This window comes from Sorex araneus, chromosome 3 (assembly GCF_027595985.1).
Source record: "Sorex araneus isolate mSorAra2 chromosome 3, mSorAra2.pri, whole genome shotgun sequence".
Taxonomy (NCBI): Eukaryota; Metazoa; Chordata; class Mammalia; order Eulipotyphla; family Soricidae; genus Sorex; species Sorex araneus.
Genome location: NC_073304.1, coordinates 96,827,722 through 96,848,428, shown reverse-complemented (window position 1 = coordinate 96,848,428; position 20,707 = coordinate 96,827,722). Strand labels below are relative to the sequence as shown.

Sequence of the window (20,707 nt, the reverse complement as noted above, 5' to 3'; positions counted from 1 at the left end):
CCCTGCCAGCCTGGGTCCCTGAGAGTCGCGCCACCATCACCATGTCTGAGGCCCTCGCTCATCCCCAGGGCAGCCTGTTCCATGGGCTCCCATCCCCCATGCTGTCATGCGGTCACCTCCACCCACAGCCCGGTAGCCCTCAACAGTTAGTCCCTGGCTTCCAAGTCGCATCAATAGTGGCCCAGCGGGTCATTTTTTCCCTTGGGGAACTGAACAAATATTCACGAGGAAACAATAGCGAACTTTTTGGGGGTGGGGGGTGAGGAGTCCTGAGCAGTTGGGATGGCCCGATGTGTCCCAACAGGAGAGGGTGGTGGGGGTGGGGTTAGGGCCAGGGAGTCAGCCAAAGTGCCACTGAGGAAGCAGAGACGGGAAGGGTGTGCCCTGGCCCTCTTCAGGGGCTGGGCACTGTCTCCAGGGGAACCCGGGGGGCAGACGGGCTTTTGCTCCCGCCCCGCAGCCAAACTGGGGGTGGTAGCATTAGGTTAACCTCCCTGGCAGCCCCCCTCCCCTCAGTGCTGAGAGTGAACAGGCAGCAAAGCCCCTGAGCATCCATTATTCATGAGACTGTTTCTTTAGCGTCTCCCTGGAACCTTCTCAAAGGCTTTCCCTTGCATTATGTCATTAGCTCTCCCGGCAGCCCTGGGGGTGGGGGGTGCAGGGCAGCACCCAGGACTTCATCCTGTTGTGCTGGGGTCTGTGAGTGTGTGTGTGGGGGGCAGGGAACAGGGTTCTCAGGGAGTCACTTTGCAAGCCAGACACAGGCCTGCAAACCCAGGAGGAATCTAGAGGGGAGGTGCGGGGTGCAGAGGGGTGCACACTCTCCAGCCCTGCGGGCACTGTCACTGCTGACCTTTCAGCCTGTTCCCCTCCCCCATCCCATTGGTGGCGGTGCTGAGGCTCTCAGGATGGGGACAGGGGGGCGCACACACCTGCTTGACCAGCCAACCCTTGGGCTCCGCCCCAGAACAGGCTAAGATGGGGTGGGCCTCAGGGTGCCTCTAGCTCTGGCGACAAGCTGAGTGCAGGGGGCTGCTCCCCCAGGCTGCCGGACGGACCAGAGGCTAATGACTGGCCGCAGAGCCCTGGTCTGGCTCCGGCTCTCCCGGCCTCACCCAGGGCTTGCGCTGCCACAGGTTTCCTCGGTGGGCAGCTGTGGGCGCCCCACGTGGCAGGGGTGTGAGGCCGCGGAAAGCCACGACTGCACAGGTCACGCCTGAACTGAGACGGCAGAGCCCCCCTTCCCCCCCACCCCCGCTCCTGGGGGACTTGGACAGGCGCGTGGCCCTTTCCCAGAGCCGCATGTCCTGGGTGTGCTCGGACGCCTGCCCCGCTGCCCCACCCAGAGCCTGCCGCCTCCCCTCGGGCCTCGCCGCGAGGCCGCCCCCTCCTGATCCCCCAGCACCAGTGCGGGGAGGTGGGCCACTGAGTGCAGTGGTGGCTCCTTTCTTCCCCCTTGGCCCCAGGCATGGCCCCAACACCCTCCAGCACCCCAGACGCCCACCCTGGGCTCCAGGACTGTCCGCCCCTCTGCTGTCGTTCCTGATGCTCATCCCACATCGAGGTGGTGGCCATGCCCTGCTGCCCACCCCTGGCTGCCCCCACACCCATCCATTCCTTTGCACGAGCTGTGGTGTGAGTCCAGGAGGCCACAGGAAACATGTGAGGACCCCCAGCCAAGGTGGAGGCAGGTGGGCAGGCCCTCTCAGAGGGGCTGTGGCAGAGGGTCAGTCGAGACCGTGGGAAATCGGAACTTTAAGGAAACAGTCACACCTTGGTGGCCCTGCTGCAGGCATCAGGGCCAGAGCCGGGCCTTGGCACGCCCAGGTGGGGGTCCGCAGGCCCCTGGGACACAGAGGGGCCAGGGCGGGGTGCGGAGGGAAGCAGCGCCACTGCCCGGCACAGCTGGCCACGTGGCTGGGGCAGCTGGGGAGCGGGGTCGGGGAGCTCTCGGCACACCCCTGGGAGCCGAGTTGGGAGGGAAGGGAAGGAACTAGCCCGGGGTCACAGGCCAGCTGGGGCTGTGTTGGGGAGGGGGGTCTCGCCCAGACCCCCAAGCCACAGGCGCTCCCAGCTGAAGGAAACCGCCGCCACCCCACGCGTCGATGCAGCTGGTTTTTATTATTAAAGCCGAGGTTGGAAAATGGTGGTGTCCCCCGCCCCCCCCCCGCCCCCCGCCCCCTCGCCCTTCCTGTGCCATGACGGTGAGAAGATGAGATTCGTCTCGGAGAGACCCCGGAACGCTCATGCGGAAGGGAGAGGACGGGACCGAGGGCGCTGGCTCCGATGGTGGCGGCTGTGTGTGGCCGTGTCCGGGCCCCCTCCGCCCCCCGGGGTCCTGGAGGAGACGGCGTGGCTGGGTGGCTGGGTGGCTGGGTGGGTGGGGCTGGGCCGCCCCTGCTCACAGTGCTGCTCCTCAGGGCCCGGTGGCGGCGGGGATGAAGGCAACAGAAGAGGCGGAGCCGGTCCCCCGTGCTGGGCCCTGCCGAGGCCGGCCACGGGCTGGTTTCTGTCAAAACGGTTAAAAACAAACAAAAGAACCACCCGCACAGAAGCCCCCCGCGGCGAGCACCCCATCCCTGGTGGGCGCCAGCTCTGGGCGCTGAGGTCCGAGGAGGGTCTGGCCTGGCACCACCTCCCTGGAGAGCACCCTGAGAGGGGCCCCCAGTGTGTGGGCTCGGGGTGGGGGGTCCGGGCGACAGCTCCAGGCTGGTCCCCCACTGCTTCCCACCCAGCTCAGGCGGGGCGGGGCGGGGCCCGGGGGGGCCTCTAGGCCTCGGGGACCCTGTGCAACTTTTGCTCTTTGGATTCCAAAGATCTGAACTTCTCCTCCAGCATGGACGCGGGGGGCTGGAAGTGGATGACGGGCTTGATCTGGAAGACGGAGAAGGGCTCCTGGTTCTTCTGGTTGAGCAGCCCCACCCGCGGCTCCAGCTCAGGGCTGGGCTGCAGCGAGCCCGGTGGGGCTGGGTCCGAGGCCCGGGGGGACGGGCAGGGGTCCTCCGAGAGGGAGGAGAGAAGGTCCTGGGCCTGGGCCTCGCCCGAGGGCTCCGACCACGGCTCCTCGCGGGGGCCGGTGCTGCAGTCCGAGGGCGAGCCCGGCGTCTGGCTGCTGTCGCTCGGGGCCGCCGTGGCCGGGCTGTGCGCGGGGCGGGAGGCGCTGTCCGAGCTGGCCCGGGTGTCCTCGCCCAGCTTCAGGGGCACGTCGAGGGAGAAGAGGTCGGAGGAGATGTTGGGCTGGTGGATGTCGATGGCCGCCGTGGTGACCAGGCACGCGGCCTGCTCGGGGACGCCGCTGTCTGCAGGGAAGGAGAGTGGCCGGTCAGGGGGAGGACGGGCACACACACACACACACACACACACACACACACACACACACACACACACACACACACACACGACTGCTGAACTCGTGTGGACGTGGGGCCGGCTCTGGCCCTCACCCGTGGGTGCCGAGGGTGGTGCTCCTGCTAAGCGCCCGCAGGGCAAGAGGAAGCCTGCGGCCAGTCACCAGGGCTCCCGGTCAGTTGCTGGAGCTCTGTGATGCGGGGCTGTTGACCACTTGAGGCTAAACTGAGCCCAGTCTGACTCAGCGTGGGTGCCGGGCAAGCGTGTGGGACCCCCATGTGTGGGAAGGCACTTTCTGAGGACTGGGACATCCCCGCCCCCCTCAACACCTCAACAGGCCTCTCTGAGAGAGACTGCAGGCGGCAATGACAGCGGGGGCACCTCGTCAGGGCAGCTTCTCCACAGCCCAGTGGGGAGATGGGAGCCGAGTGACAAAGAACAGGAGAGGGAGAGAGAGAAAGAGAGAGAGAGAGAGAGAGAGAGAGAGAAAGAGACAGAGAGAGAGAGAGAGAGAGAGAGAGAGAGGGAGAGAGGGAGGGAGGGAAGAGGGAGGGAGGGAGGGAGAGGGAGGGGGAGGGAAGAAGGGGGAGGGGAGAAAGGAGGGAGAGAGAGAGAGAGAGAGAGAAGAGAGGCCTGCCGTAGAGACAGGCTGGGGGTGGGGGGTGGCAGGGACATTGGTGGTGGGAAAAGTACACTGGTGGAGAGATGGGTGTTGGAACACTGTATGACTGAAACCTGGTCATGAAAGCTTTATAACTTTATGTCACGGTGATTCAATTAAAAAAAATAATAAAATAATTTAAAACAAAAACACCGTCGCTTCTTCCAACAGTTCCGGGCAAAGCAGGAGATTCTCGGGGTCCAAATGGGGAAAATTACTTACATGAGAGGCCATGGTAAGAGCCTGGGGCGGGGGTAGGACAGGGAGGCCACGGGAAGGAGGCCATAGCTAGAAGAAGGCGGAGAAGCCCTGGCCTGACTGGGTCGCCCACAGAAAGTCAAGAGCTGTTTTACGAGCAAACTTACAGGCAGAAACACAAACTCAGCTTGCAGATGGGAAGGCTGGTGTGAGAGAAATGGGTGAAGGAGGCAAGAGGTAACAATGCATAGGGGCCGAGCGACAGTACAGCGGGGAGGGCGATTGCCCTGCATCTGGCCGCCCTGGGTTTGATCCCTGACATCCCATATTGTTCCCCCCGCGCATGGCCAGGAGTAATTCCCGAGCGCAGAGCCAGGAGTAATCCTGAGCATTGCCAGGTGTGACCCCAATAAAAGCAAAAAATAAGAATAAATCCTAGGGCTGTCTGGCCCAGCACAGTGACTGTAGCCGATGAAACGGAGTTGTTGACCTGACAGTCCCTACAGGCGTGAAACACTCTAGGACTGCAGCGTGATGGGAAAGGCTGTTAGCAGTCTGCCTGTGGGAACCAGTTTCCAGTGGTCCCCACTTTTACAGCAGTACCCACTTTTCTCGGAGGTCTCTGAGATCCCCAGTGAAACCCCAACTTAAAACCCTTCACTTTTCCCTCAGTGCCTAACTTGAAAATGAATAAAAACCAGAATAAAATAGATGGTAATGAACGACTTGATAAACACATGAATATGGTCTCTCCCATATCTTTCTTTGTTGGGACGGGGGTGGGGTGGGGTGGTATTGTTGGGCCACACCCTGCAATGCTCAAGAGTTAACTCCTGGCTCTACACTCAGGGATCACCTCTTGTGCAGGCTTCAGGGGCCATATGGGATGCTGGAGATCGAACCCGGGTCAGCTGCATGCAAGGCAAATGCCCACCCTACAACCGCTCTGGCTCTCTCCTAAAGAGTCTTGCATGGAGTACTGTGACTGCATGAGACCTCAGGGTGAGTCACAGGGTCCCCCACATCCTGAAACTAGCATCCTGTTGTAGGTCAAAGCCCGAAGCTCAGAAGAAACCAGCAGCTGAAGGAGAAAGGGGTCTCGCACAACAAAGGGAAAGCCACAGAGTCGCTGGGAAGCTGGGAGGCTTCAGCAAGTATAAGCACAAAACTGCTGCTGCTGCTCCAGCCCCTGCCTCCTGCTCCCTCTCCCCAGGTGTGGACACACTGAGGCCTCAAGCCTCGCACCCCCACCACACACACACACTTTCCAACAGAGACGGCCACACCAGGCCCTCCCTGGTGACATGGAAGTCTCCAGGCAGCTGACATTCCTGCCCCTGCCCTCAGACACCGGGGTTCCCAGGGCCGCCCAGATGTTTGGCTGCATTGAGATCTGGGACCCCTGATGCCCCCACTTACCGCTGCTGGGTCCGTTGTAGTACTGGCTGATGTAGCTGTTCATGTCATCTTGCACCGTGGTGTCTAGGGAGGTGGAACAAAAGGGTGCGTGGCTCAGCAGGGCTGGGGGTGCGGGCACAGCCGTCTCCGTGCCCGGACCCTGAGAGGAGGCTGTGTCTGCCCCAGGCCTGGGCCCAGGAAGCACGCAGCCCCCGCTGTGAGGGGACAGCGCCCCTCCCCTGCCCTCCGCCCCCTCGCCTCAAGTGCTGTCCTCCACGCAGAGCCCCAGGGCCCTTCCGTCTGCTGCCACAGGACAGCGATGGGGGCCGGAGACCAAGGCCCGCTCGCCCCACACCACCACAGGCCCTGGCTCCCGAGCACTGCAGGGATGCCCTGGGGGCTCACAGTGTAGGGGACCGTGACGGAATGGCAAGGAGATGGGGTGGGAGACCGGGTCTCAGGGACAGCTCAGCGGCCCAACAGGCACGGGACGGAGCAGAGTTCAGAGACTCGTGGGAAGGGCCCGGGACACACCCAGGCGGGGCTCAGGAGGCGCCTCTGTCACAGGGCGCTGGGGGCCCCGAGGGGAGGGGGGTGCCGAGTGAGAACTTGGGGGGCTGCCAGGCCGCCTCACCCCCAGGGGCCTCCCGAGCCCCCTGGTGTGCCCTCGGCTCCACCGCTGTCACCGCAGGGCGTTCTCTGCGCTGGGCACCCCGTCTGTGACGTGGGGACGATGCCCCTCTGCAGAGCCAGGGAAGGAGACCTGGGGTCAAGCCCGGCCGTCAGCCCCCTGGCACGGCCGCCCCCTCTCAGGACGGGAGTGCCCGTGAGAGGACAGGGGTCTCGGGCACCGAGGGGCCACTGCCGAGCCCCTCCCAACGCATGTTCAGCCTCTCCGGAGGTGCATCCGGCTTCCCCTCCAGGGCTGAGGCTGCGGCCGGCCCTGCAGCTCCAACAGGAACCCAGCCTCAGGCCTCCACTGCAGGGGTCTGGGCTGTGAGCCCTGCCCCCTCCTGCACCCCCGAGAGCTGCCCTCAGTGCCCCCCACCCCCACCACAGGCACGGAGCCCTTAGTGTGGTGTCCGGGGGGCTTGTGACGGGCAGCCAAACTAGAGTGTCCACAGATCCACGAGACCACCCCTCAGGGGGCCTGGGATGAACGAGAGACCCAGGGCCCAGGTTGCAGCTGTCCTGTGGGCTGGCGGGTCACAGCCTCTGTCCAGGCCAGGAGGGGGCAGGCAAGGCTGCCACAGGCTGTGAGGGGATGAGCCACTGGCTCCTGGCACTGCTCCCAGCCCAAGTTCCAAGCAGGGCCGGTCCCCGCACCCCTCGGGGCGTGCCCCCAGCGGGCCCGCAGGGCCATGGCGGGGCCTCCTCTGTCGGGCACCCCACGTTTCTTCTCTGCTGGGCACTGGGCCCCCTGCCTCCTGCCAGCACCCGCCCAGCCGCCTCTCCGGGCCAGAGCACCCCCTCCAGGCAGGGGGTGGGGGGCGGGGGGAAGGCGCCTGCAGTCCTGGTCTCCCTGCCCACTTGGTTCTGGTTCCTCTGACTCAGTGGCCACCCGTATGCCTTGCAGGTGCCAGGCCCTGAGATGGATCCCGGCTGCCCTGGGCGCCTCCTCCCCGCACCTCCCTTCTGGGAAGCCTCGCCCCCACCGCTCGGGTTAACTGCACGGTGCCGGGAAGGGCCGGCCCTGGCCTGCTCGTCCCTGTAACCCTAGCTGCCACCCGAGCCGCCTCAGGCCCGCCCGCTGCTCCTCCCCAGGGCCTGGCAGCGCCCAGCTCGTGACTCACCCGGGCCCACACCGACACCAGGTCCCCCTGCAGGCAGGAGCTGGGCGCCCCAGGCTGCTCCCACCTCTGCCCTGCGACCCCTGTGGTGAGGGCTCACCCCTACGCCCCCCTGCTCCCCTGCTGGCAGGAGTCTGTGCAGAGGAGTCCTGCTGAGCCCCCACTTGTGTCTCCCCGAGTCTCCCCTCGCCCCCCACGAGGGCGCTCCCCGTCTTGATGCAGGCTGTTGACGAGAACCACCCCGTGCCCTTCAGCCCGGACGCCTCTGCCTGCCACGCGCAGCTTCTCCGGTGACCTCCGGCTCCCTCTGAGGCAACGAGCCCAAACTAGAACCAGGTGCTCCTCCACCCTGGAGGCTGGGCCCTGGAGGCTGGGACCCCAGCACTTGTCCGAGCCTCCCTTCCCCACCCTCCTGCGCAGGCCCCGTCCTGTGGCCACTGTGCTGGCCTGAGCTCCAGGCTCACATCTCCTCTTATTCTCAATTCCCGGCACGTGGGGGGCTTAAGGGCTGAATCTGCACCCTGGCTCCCACATCCTCCCCCTGCCCCCGTCCTCTGGGGAATTTAGGGACACAGGCCGAGACAGGGGCACCCTCCTGGGCCCGCCCGCCCTTTTCTCCTGAGGCCTTGGAGAGCCTTTGGGACTTGCCGGCACTCTGCACAGGGTCAGTGTGTGCCGGCCACTGGGACACAGGTGACAGCGAGGGGCAGTATTACTACCCCCTTCTTTCCTGCCTGCTGGGTGCCAGGGATCTCAGGGCGCAGGGGTGAGGGGGCTGAGGGGCAGAGGCTGGTCTGCCTAGGAACCATCCCAGGCTCTGGGCGTGGCCCTGACGGGGCACCAGGAAGCCCCTGGCCCGAGGGGGAGGACCCTGGAGGTGCTGGGGAGAAGAGTGGGCACAATCGCAGGCTCCTACCCTGGGCGGGCTCAGCCCAGGGCTGCCCCTCACCTCCCTGAATCTTGGGTCATTTCTGCAGCTTTCCTGGCCCTCCCAGCTGGTCCCCTAAAGCCAGTCCAGTGCAGCGGTGGCCGGACTGGAGGAGAGGAGTCAGCCGAGCCTCTGGGGCTCGGGGTGCAAGTCCTGGGGTGCACGTGGGCCCAAAGATCCAGTTCGCAGCTCTCTGACCCCTGTGTCTCCCCAAAGGAGCAGAGGAATGGAAGCCCAGCTTCAGAGAGTGCTGGCAAGACCAGGAGGGCCCCCTTGCAGAGAGCATCCTCCCAGGGGGGCTGCAGGAGGTGGGCCGGTGGGCAGGCCAGTACAGGGGGAAGGCACCGAGGTTCCAGCTCCTGCCCCAGCTCACACCATCCATCCCTCTGGGCCCCCAGAGAGGGCCTGCCACGTGGGGTGATGCCCCCACCTCCCCGGGTCTGAGTCCCTGGCTCTGGGGCTCCCTGCAGCATAAATGAGCCGTAAGAGGCCCCAAGGCGGCTCCATGAGCCCACGGGCCCTCCCTGGCCCGGAAACACCCCCCATTCCCAGCAGACACCGCCGGGGCTGCTCTGGGAGCTCCTCTGGGCCCGAGGAGCAGGGAGGGGAGGGCTGCTGTGGATCGTGCAGAGACCCCGGGCACTCCCCACGGGCCCGTGAGTCATAAGTTACGGGGGAGCTCGGAGGCTAATAAATTTGGGGGGAGCATTAATGACTGCACAGGGGCCCTGTGAACCGGCAGGCCCAGAGCTGCACCGCCGCGGCCTAGGTTTTAAAAATGATTTGTGCCGGGCAAGTGGGGCCAGAGCTGCTGGGCGCGTCACCGGTGACTGCCGGAGCCAGGGCCGGGCTGGCACCACCTCCCCCCCAGGACCCCCTGGCCAAGAGCCCCCTCCATGGGGTTCCCAGGACACCCCCTGTTGGCCGGCCCACCCTGCCTGTCCCTGTGTGTGTGGTGATGTGGGTCACCAGGAGCCACCAGCCCCGCCTTCTCTGTGCCCACGTGGCTGCATGGTCCTGGCGGTGCCATAACTCCTGCTGTCGCCCAGCCGCCCGGCTCCTGGGCCAGGGACACGCGGGGGCCCGGCCTCCCTGGCCCCCCGGAGGCTGTGGATCATGCCACATGCTCAGTGCTACAGGGTGAGGGGATGACGGGGTGCACTGTGTGGGGTGGGGGATGAGGGTCGGGGGGCACCCAGGGCTGTCACGGAGAGACATGGCCGGGTCCTGGGCTGGCAGCAAGGCGCCACGACCGTGCCCTCGTGTATGGCTGAGGCCTGTCCACTGTCCACATGCTCTCTGCTCCCTGGGCCGGAGGGTGAGCACTGTCCCCCCCTTACACACACACACACACACACCTGGAACTGACATGCTTTCTGCTCCCTGGGCGGGGGGTGAGCACTGTCCCCCCCATACACACACACACACACACACACCTGGAACTGACATGCTTTCTGCTCCCTGGGCGGAGGGTAAGCACTGTCCTCCCCATACACACACACACACACACACACACACACACACACACCTGGAACTGACATGCTTTCTGCTCCCTGGGCGGGGGGTGAGCACTGTCCCCCCCATACACACACACACACACACACACACACACACACACACACACCTGGAACTGACATGCTTTCTGCTCCCTGGGCGGAGGGTAAGCACTGTCCTCCCCATACACACACACACACACACACACACACCTGGAACTGACACTGAGTGGGGCTGGGACTGATGACCTCCTGCTCCCCCTCCAACTCCTCCCTCTAACCTCTTGTTCCTCCCTCTGACCTCCCACCCCTCCCTCTGACCTCCACTCCTCCCTCTGACCTCCACTCCTCCCTCTGACCTCCTGCTCCTCCCTCTGACCCCTTGCCCCACCCACCTCGCCTCCTTCCTCTCCCCAGCCCCCTCGGACAGAGCCTGCAGTTACTGTGGAGGCTCCTTTGTGCGACTCTCCAGGCCCAGACCAGGGCTCCCTGTGGGCACTGGGGGTCCCGGAGGTGGGGCAGCACGGGGAGCTGTGCAGCCTGGCAGGCAGAGACCACCCTGGGAGAGCCAGGCTGTAATCCCACCCCCCCTCCCTGCCTAGGAAAGCAAGAGCTGAAGACACAGCTGCCTTCCGCAACACTTTCCAAGGCTCATTCTCACCCTCTCTCGTCTGTCAGAGCCCCCTATTCTGAGACCCCAGGCCCGGAGGCTCCCTGCTCTAAGCATCCGGGGTGGGGGGTGCAGAGACCCACACGGGGACGAGGGACCAGTCAGGAAGGCAGCCTTTGGCCTTGTCTCCTTGGCGTGGGCCTGAGCTGGCAGGCAGGGGGAGGCACGCAGCTGGAGGGTACTTGGAAATGCTGTGTGTGGGGTGGGGGCTCAGTCGCGCCCGCTGGGAGGGGACCGGGGTTCAGGGAGATGGGTTTGGGCGCTAAGGGAAGCCTGGCAGGGAGAAGAGTGCGCAGAGGGAGCTGAGCAAAACTGCAGGAGCAAGAGAGGATTCTGCAAGGTGGAGAGGAGGTGGCGGGCTGGGACGCCCACGGGGACGGGCACAGGTCTCAGACGCCACCCATCAGGGGGCTGAATAACTGACCCCAGGCTGACGCTAAGCCCAGGGTCTGAGCATGTGACTTCTGAACCCCAGGAGGGCGCAGCTGCAGGGGACAGGCCTCCTGCCAGCCAGTGTCCCTGGGCCCCTGGCTCTGGCAGGACCTGGAACACCATCAGAGGCGGCCCCCGCCCCGCGCGCCCTGCGCCGAGACCCACCCGGGGCGGCCCCTGGACGCGAGGGGGCCCCACCCCGCCATAAGCTGCCGGCCGGCCCGACTCACCTGGCACGGGCTGCAGCTCCTCCACGACGCTCTCGGCCGCCGTCTCCTCGGCCCACGTGCCCGCCTCCACCACCTTGTAGCGGCTGCGCGGCTGGCTGAGCACGTGCGGGGCCTGCAGCGCCGCCTCCCGCTCGGCCGCCAGGTCCAGGTCCTGCTGCGCCAGGTGCGCCCGCAGCTGCCGGATCTCAAACTGCAGCGGGGAAGGAGAGGGGGCGCGGTGGGGGGCGCCGCAGGGGCGGGGCGGGGAGGGCGGGGGGGGGGCAGCACCCCCAGGTGGGGGCAGCGAGGGCAGGGAACAGCGCCCCCTGGCGGGACGCGCGGTCCTTGCCGCTAACAAGCCCCATGCCCCAGGTCTCTTTAACCCTGTGGACCCACGTGGATACCAGGTGGCTGATCCCACCTCGAGGACCAGGGGGCCGGGACAGGACACAACATGAGGGGAGCCGCCCTAGGTGAGGAGTCAGAGCACCCGAGCTTGAATCCCATCCTAGCTACTTGCGACCCAGGCAGGGAAAGAAAAGCAGTGTTCAGGCCTCTTGGTGCATGATTGGCAGCACCTCCGCCCCGCAGCTCTGGGTGCTGTTCTGAGACAGTTTCTGGCGAGGCCACCTTGGACTTGGCCCAGCCCGCGGCTGCCACACCTGTGCCTTGACTTCCCCATCTTTGAAACGGGCGTTTCACACCACAAGCTCTTTGGTGCGTTACAAGGACTTTATACAGAAGTTGCACCTCCGGTTTGGGTTTGCTGGAGGAGGGTGGGGGCGGCTTCCTAATGCTCCAGAACCCTGGCGGAGCGTGGGTCCACGTCCAGGGCGGCCTTGCAGGCTATTTGAAGCCGGCTCTGCAGCGTCCACTTTCGGGGAAGGAGGACCGTCACCGCCATCTAGTGTTCGGAACTACCATTGCAAGTGCCATTCACCTCCAAGAGCAGATTTGGTGGCAGGGCCAAGGAGTGTGCCAGGGGAACCCAGGGCTGGCACCCTTGCTAGGCGATGAACCTATTTTGCCAATTATGTCCAATCCCAGCCTGAGCTTTCCCAGGAATATCAGCCTTCCACCTTCATGTCCCCGCCCACATCAGCAAAGTTTGTGTCCCTGTCTCCCTGGTCAAAACAGGATTCTTCCCTGTCTCCCCAAACCTGCTCCTCACGTGGTTCCTATTTTTCTCTCCTTTTTTTGTGGGCCATACCCGTTGATACTCAGGGCTTGCTCCTGGCTCGGTGCTCAGGGACCACTCCTGGCAGCTGCAGGGGTCAACCAGGGTCAGCCACGCGCAGAGCAAGTGCCGTATCCCTAGGTAGGTCATCTCTCAGGAGCCCTCGGAGGTTTTCATCTCACTCCATCGGTGAGGGCCACCCCGCCATCCCCTTCTTGCCCCCTTCATGGGTCAGCGTTCACCTGGACACTCCAGCTTCTACACCGCTGGAATCAGACCCCACCTGCGGGTCACCCACAAACCAGCTGGGAGGAAACCCAAACCCCATCCTGTCGACAAAGCAGGCTCCAGCTCTGGCCGCCCACCGGCCCCCTGCTTCTCCCATCTCCTGTCACCTCCCTGGTCACAACCTCCTTCTCTCTCTTCACACACACCAGGGCATGCGTGGCCTCCCAACGCATGCCTCCCATGCTGGGACTCCTCCCCAGCACTCCGACACCCCTTTCCGGGCCACGCCACCCCCCATGCCTTTGGGTAAGCCTCCTGGATTTCACTGCACCACACTTCCCATCTTCAGAGAGTTATACTTTTATTTTAATGATTTTCCCCCCACCCCATGCAACCCCATCACCTTAGTGTAAACAAATGCAAAGGGGAGCAAATCCCTGGTAGCACTGTTAGCACTGTCCATAGGTTTCTGCCTCTGGGGCCAGTTTTCCAGAGTTCTTCTCAGCCCCTGGAGTCCGGGCTGACACATCTGAGTGGCCTCGTGCAGGAGGCTGGTCAGTCCGAGCCTTGCCTCCCTCTGGCCCCTGCCCATGGGGCAAGGGGTGTGCCGGGGAGCTGCTGGTTCATCACCCCCCTCAGAGGACAGTTGACTCCTTCAGGCCCAGCAGGGGGTAGAAGGGTCCCCAGAGCCCCATAAACAGACCCCAGCCAGCCTGCCTCTCCCATGGGGGACGAGGGGGGCCTCACCCCCTCCTCCTCAGTCCTCCAGTCCTCAGAGTTCTGAGAGGGAAAGTGTCCGTCTCCCTCCCCCGCATCCCCTCGGGCTCCTGGGGATTCTCCACTTCCTGCACCTGCCAGCTCCCCCCACCCCAGCTGGAAGGAATCACACACACACACACACACACACACACACACACATCTGATTCTCAACATCTCTGTCCTGACACCTGTGGACAGGGCTTACCAGACCCTGCGTCCAGGCTTAGGAGCATGATGTTTGTCTCTGCTCTTGTTTTCGTGGTGCTGGGGAAGGAGAGTCCGTGGGACCTTCCCTCCAGGGCCAGCTCTGGCAGGGCTGGAGAGGGGCTTATTTAGGGAGGGAGCCCAGAAAGGGAAGAGCAAGACCGTGTCAAGCAAGGATTGGACGAAACAGGCAGTGCTGGCCTCAGGGTCCCTTGCAGAACACCCAGCAGACTGAACCCTGTCAGGAGAGCGCTGTCTGCAAAACTCAGTGCTGAACAGAAGGAGCCAGGAGTGAGCCCATGTATGAGGTGCCTCAGTTTCCTCAAGTCTGTGGCTAGGCCCTAAGTAAGCCCAGCATACAGCAAGGAGACTGAGTGTGGATCCTGCCCTGTATTGTAACATTGGTTTGTCTTCTCTGCCTTGCTGCTGGGAGCTTATGTTTATTGAGTTACTCCCATCACAGTGCTCCCATTCCTCTGTGTTTACTTGTAACGTCTTTCTTTGTGCTCTGTTGACTTGTAAATATTGTTTTTCTCTTCTTCTTAAGTCCTTTGAATAGTTAAGTCAGAACAAGGTCCTTTTTGTATGGGCACAAGAAGACAGTTCTTGGGAGTTAATTGACTCCAGATAATATTACCTCCGGGGCATCTGTTCTCTCTACTTAAGCCTCAGTTGCCCTTACTTCATAGCACCCCCAAAGCAGGGTCCCAATGAGGGACTGGATGGACCCAGGGCAAGCTGTGAGTTATGTGCTACCCTGGCATTGAGGTGGGCCTGGCCAAAGTTCCATAATGCTTAACTATAAATTAAGAGCTTGGTCATGGACAAATGCTGTCATGATCCAAAAAGCAGTAACTAGTCAGACCCTGCTAGGGCTAGGAACGATTAATCCAGCCTGAGCACTGTAGTCTGAGTCTGTGGCGAGATGTCCCCAGGAGAGCCACTCTATAAGCTCGATGTATCTCTTACTGTGTCCATACAAAATAACAAATATTAAGAAGTAGAATAAAGATGTTAATTAAGTTATTGGACTAAGGAGAGCAAAAACACCCCTAGGTGGTATTTTGCCCGTGAGCAGAAGGAGAGCTTTAGATAAGTTGATTATGCTGATTTTGCCGTGGGATGGGATGTGGTGACTACCCCCAATATGGAGAGTTGGAGAGAGAGAGAGACCAGGGCGGCAAGATGGAGCGCAGAGAGACTAGCAAGGGGGCCAGAGGGAGAAGAATGTAGGGGGAGAATGCAGGAGCAGGCGCGCGGAGAGACGAGAGAGCAAGGCTGCGAGATGGAGCGCGGAGAGATGAGCGGGAGAGACTGAGACCGGAGGAGCCGGGAAGGAGGGGCAGTGTGAGACTAGACTGGGGGGCTCAGAGAGACTGGGACAGGCGCGTGGGGAGGATGGAATCAACGGCAACTGATCACCAACCAGCCTGGCCCTCGCTTCCTCTTTCGTCCGCCGGTGGCATGGGCTGCCAGGGGTGGGGCAGCAGCCAGAGTCCAGTGAACCCGGGCGGCGAGGGGGAGAGCCGCCAGAGTTCCCCTAGCCCAGAGAATATACACTGCCCCACACGGGGCCCTGACTGCCCCACACGGGGCCCTGACCTGTCACGGGCCCTGACTGTCCCACCCCCCGCCCTGGGCACGTGCATAGACTCAAACCCCAAATAATCTTGGAGCAGGAGAAGACCAGGGGCCTCAGCACACCCCAGTGAGACGACTGGCCTCAGGACCCCCAGCAGCGAGGCTGGCCCCTCCTGGGGTGGCTTCAGCCTCCCTCCAGCCGATGGGGCTCAGGGCTCAGCTTGCCGAGGTCACGGAGGGCCGGGGAGCCCCCTGAGCCCCGGAGTGGACCGGAGCCCCTCCTGTGCTGGCCAGTCTGAACTCCCGGGGGCCCATCCAGCCCACTTTCTCCAAGGCCGCTCGGCAGGGCCAGCTAATGGCCTCCCCGGCCACTCTCTGAGCCGCTGCATTATTAATGAGCTGTAATTGATACAGTGCTGCCCGGGAGGGACCCGCTGGAACTCCGGCCAGACAGCCAGGGAACAGGGCGCGCCCCGGCCCCAAGCACCACTGTGCAGGCAGAGAAGCTGCCCCGACCACAGCGTGAGGCGGCAGATGTGAGCCCAAGTGTTGGGACTCTCCCCTCTGCTCACCCCTCCGGAAGTTAGGGGCTTAACACTAAGTTCTGTGTTTGGGGCTGGAAATGCCTCTCACAGCTTAGAGCCGAGTCCTGGGGGAGACTGGCTGCCCTCAGGGGACAGTCCCAAGGGCTGCTCTGAGGGTCTTTGCAGCAGGGTGTCCGTGGGGCAGTAGAGACGGGCTGGGGCTCAGAGGCATGGACATGTGCTTTCAGGACTTCCAGAAAAGAGCAACAACTAGTTGAACCCTAGTCGGCAGAGGACTGCAGGGGTGGGGGCTTGCGGGACTCTGATGAGTGCCATGGAGAGTTGGCACTGGCCGCAGTGGAGGGCAGTGAACTGGGTGGGGGGTAGGAAGCCGGGGAGGTGACCACAGCCATCTGGCCAGAGAGGACCCGGATGGATGAGGGGGACCAAGTGGAGACAGACCACGAAGGAGGCAGTGAAGGTGGACCCAAGAGATGGACCAAGGGGAGGTGGACCCAAAAGATGGACCAGCTGGAGGTGGGCCCAAGAGATGGACCAGGTGGAGGTGGACCCAAAAGATGGACCAGGTGGAAGTGGGCCCAAGAGATGGACCAGGTGGAGGTGAACCTAAGAGATGGACCAGCTGGAGGGGGACCATGTAGGAGGCAGTGGAGGTGTGCCTAAGGGCATGAGGATGGGGATGTCATTCACGAGCCCGACTCCCAGAGGCCTGGAGTGAGCGGAGGTGCCTGGTGATCCTCCCTGAATCCTGAAGGGGCCGATGGAGAGAGGCACGTGACACTCAGCTCTGCTTGATGGCAGCTGGGACAGCCCAGGGTGGGTGGGGACAGTCTAGCTGGTGGACGGAAGCCTTGCTCAGAGCTCCTGGTGGGTCAGGTCCTCATTAAGTGTTGAACAGAGGCACCAAAGTGGGAGAGAATCTTCCTTGCTGCGGGTCAAGTGGGGACCACCTGGTACAGCAGAAGCAAAGGGGAAGTCACCCTGGTGGCTCCCAGCCCTCCAATTCCTGTCAGCAAACTTGCAACCTGATGGGTGGGAAGAAATGACAGAGCTCAAGGAAAAGACAGGGGAGCTGGCGGGAGGGGCGGCCAGGTAAGGGCAGACGTCCCGGTGCTGGAGAGTCCAGGAAGAAGGATGTTGCCTGGCACACAGCTTACCCAGGCGTGTTCCATGGCACCACACGTGGTCTCCCAAGCTGGCCTCCCAGGAATGATTCCTAAGTCTTGAGCACCGCTGGGTGTGACCCACCCTCAAAAAAGAGCAGAAAGGAGTGGGCAGTGGGCGGTGGACAGCAAGGCTGCAGGTGGCCCTGGAGCCCTGGGTCCATCACATCTCACTCTGGGCTCCGCCTGTCACTGTGTGTCCCATAGCACATGGTCAAGCTGCCATCTAAGACAAGTTTGCTATTTGTTCCAGAACCCTGGATAGGTGGGAAGCAAGTACAAGTGCCATGAACTATTGATGGTGCCTTGAGGGCCACCTCCCACCCCATCCCCAACATACACACCCCCTCCGCCTTGTTCCTGCTGAAATGCCCCATTTCCCAGAGGCCTAGCCCTATCAGGATAATGCCACCCCTAACCTTTCCAACGCAGTAGCAATGATGTGCAATATACAACAGAATTGCCAGCCATGCAGACAAGTAGGTAAAAGGGGATTGATTACCCAGACGGAAAGCAACTCACAGCAGCCAAGCTCCGGGAGAGATCTACATGAACAGACAAGGACTTGAAAACAGCTCTGATGCGTGTTCAAGAAAGTGGGTGACCCAAATATATGATCATCTAACCTTTGATAAGGGAGCAAGAAATGTGAAGTGGAGCAAGGAAAGCATGTTTGACAAATTGTGCTGGCAAAACTGGATGGCTACATGCAAAAGAATGGGCTTAGACCTCCATCTATCACCATGTACAAAAGTCAGATCAAAATGGATTAAAGACCTCAACATCAGACCAGAATCCCTAAGGTACATTGAAGACAAGGTCGGCAAAACCCTTCACGACATTGAAGCCAACGGTATCTTCAAAGCTGACACACCACTGACCAAGTAAGTGAAAACAGAGATAAATAAATGGGACTATCTCAAACTAAGAAGCTTCTGCACCTCAAAAGAAACAGTGACCAAAATACAAAGACAATCTACAGAATGGTAAAGGATATTTACACAGTACCCATCCAATAAAGGGTTGATATCAAGGATATACAATGCACTGGTTGAACTCCACAAGAAGAAAACTGCCGACCCGATCAAAAAATGGGGTGATGAAATGAACAGAAACTTTCCTAAAGAAGAAATCCGAATGGCTGAGAGCCACATGAGAAAATGTTCAACATCACTAATCATCAGGGAGATGCAGATCAAAACAACAATGAGATATCATCTCACACCACAGAGACTGGCCCACATCCCAAAAAACAAAAGCAACCGGTGTTGGCGTGGATGTAGGGAAAAAGGGACTCTCCTTCACTGCTGGTGGGAATGCCGACTGGTTCAGCCCTTTTGGAAAACAACATGGACGATTCTCAAAAAATTAGAAATTGAGCTCCCATTTGACCCAATACCACTCCTGGGAATATATCCCGGAGAGGCAAAAAGGTGTAGTAGAAATGACATCTGCATTTCTATGTTCATTGCAGCACTGTTTACAATAGCCACAATCTGGAAAAAAACCCGAGTGCCCAAGGACAGATGACTGGTTAAAGAAACTTTGGTACATCTACACAATGGAATACTATGTAGCTGTCAGAAAACATGAAGTCATGAAATTTGCATATAACTGGATCAACATGGAAAGTATCATGTTGAGTGAAATGAGTCAGAAAGAAAGAGACAGACATAGAAAGATTGCACTCATATGTGGAATATAAAGTAGCTAAGAGGTACAAGCTTTCAATGATGCAATTTCTGGCAGATATTTCTCTGGACTTAGTTACTAAAATACAGAAATCCAAAACCGTGCGGCCGCTAGTGTGGCTGCTCAACCTCATATCTCTTCATTCTCAGCAATGGAAAACAAATTATCAAATGATGCCTTTTCAGCAGGTCTGACTTTAGGGTGGAGAAACTCCAAACAATAATAGTGAATTTTTTGTTGAAATATTGAATGTAATCAAAGTAAAGTGAAAGTAAAGTGAAATTTATCAGCTACACAGGCGGGGTGGGGGGCTGGGGAGGTGAGGGGGTGGGGGGAGGTATACTGTGATTCTTTTTTTTTTTTTTTTTTTTTTTTTTTTTTTTTTTTTTGCTTTTTGGGTCACACCTGGCGATGCACAGGGGTTACTCCTGGCTCTGCACTCAGGAATTACCCCTGGCCGTGCTCAGGGGACCATATGGGATGCTGGGATTCGAACCCGGGTTGGCCGCGTGCAAGGCAAACGCCCTACCCGCTGTGCTATCACTCCAGCCCCTATACTGTGATTCTTGGTGGTGGAATATGTGCACTGGTGAAGGGATGGGTGTTTGAGCATTGTATAACTGAGACTTAAACCTGAAAGCTTTGTAACTTTCCACATGGTGATTCAATAAAAGAATAAATTAAATAAATAAATAAAACTTTTCACTAAGTTTCAAAAAAAAGTGGGTGAGACGGTAAGAGGGTAAGATGAGCAAACTGGAGGTGGCACTCCAGTGGAAAAGCAGAGTTAATGAAAGCAGCCCAGAGAAACTTTAAAACCCCGACAGACCGGATCTGAGAGTAGCGCACAGCTGGAAGGGTCTGGAGCAGATGGACACAGTGAAGGTAGAGGTGCTGAACTTGAGGATGGGCCTCAAGATAAGAGTGAAAAGCATACAGCCGGGGCTGGAGCCATAGCACAGTGGGTAGGGTGTTTGCCTTGCATGCGGCCGACTTGGGTTCGATTCCCAGCATCCCATATGGTCCCCTGAGCACTGCCAGAGGTAATTCCTGAGTGCAGAGCCAGGAGTAATCCCTGTGCATTGCCAGGTGTGACCCAAAAAGAAAAAAAACCAACAAAAAACATACAGCCAGGTAAAGGGGGGAGCACTGAAGAGGCTCACAGAGATGGCTCCAGAGGCAGAGCTCATGCCAGACAGGCAGGAGACCCTGAGTTCAGTCCCTGGCACACCCCACCCAGTACAGCCAGGGGCAGCCCTAGGGCCCCCTGAGTATCCCTGAGACCAAGAGGCATCACCCCATCAGAGCACCAAACTGTGAAGCTTGTATCCACCCCCCACCCGCCACACCACTGGGGTAACTGCTATAAAAAACAGAAGAGGGGTACAGAATAATGAGTGAGAAAGATATGAGACGCAATCAAGGGCCGGTCACAGGCATTGAAGGAGGACCAGCAGTGAGAGGATGAGACAGAAGCAGTAAAGACATGGTAGCTAAGGCCTTTCAAAGTCCAATGAAAACCTGAACCTACAAAGCCAAGAAACGCAGCCTCCTAAGCAGGATAAATGCAGACGCATCCTCCACACCCCCAAACCTCCACACTCTTAGACCACCACGTCCTCACCCTGCAGGCAGAGAGAACGATACGAACTCCCAGACCTGGGGTGGGTGGGGCGGGGGGGCGGGGAATCGTGAGTCTGGGTCTCTGAGAGGGGAAGTGCACGGGAGGGGGGGCTGGGGGCGGCAGGGACACTGATGACAAAAGGAGGTAACTTTCCCATCGGCCAACAGGCCAGTGGGAGAAACCGTGGGAGCAGAGGCTGGGGCAGGCGAGGGGGTGGTCAGAGCCCTGCCCTGCTCAGACACCCCATTAGCTCCGTGTTTCCAATCAGATAACCATGGGGGGGGGGCGGGAGGCGGGGCAGGATCCACAGGGAAATCCCGGCGCCCGTGAAGGGAGAGTCAGGCCTTTCTGTGGGGCTGGGCTTCTAATGCACGCCCGGGAGGGGCCAGGCCCCGGGGCCACACCCAGGCATCTCGGCCTTTAATGGTCTGGTGTGCAGAGAGCAGTTGACACGGCCTTGGCCGGATCAATGCGGACTCTGCCCAGAAGCGTGGAGCTACCTAATGCAATAGCAATAATTTTCTCCTCTCCTATTAGTGCTGTCTGCCCAGACCGCCCGGCCTCCCCACCCGGCCGCTGCTGGGACGGCATCCAATGTTTATTTCCA

At 60.5% G+C, this 20,707-nt stretch overlaps 1 protein-coding gene across 1 annotated transcript in view; it reads right to left on the bottom strand.

Moving 5' to 3' along the window:
* Nucleotides 1–2,181: 2,181 nt before the first annotated feature.
* Nucleotides 2,182–20,707, bottom strand: part of TMEM266 (transmembrane protein 266) — a 118,852-nt gene continuing 100,326 nt past the window's right edge. Inside the window, exons 9-11 of the mRNA XM_055131036.1 lie at nucleotides 11,149–11,338; nucleotides 5,627–5,689; nucleotides 2,182–3,299 (exon numbers count right to left, since the gene is read on the bottom strand). Of these exons, the coding sequence (XP_054987011.1) occupies nucleotides 2,770–3,299; nucleotides 5,627–5,689; nucleotides 11,149–11,338 (783 nt within the window). The 3' untranslated portion in view covers nucleotides 2,182–2,769. The remainder of the gene's footprint in view (nucleotides 3,300–5,626; nucleotides 5,690–11,148; nucleotides 11,339–20,707) is intronic.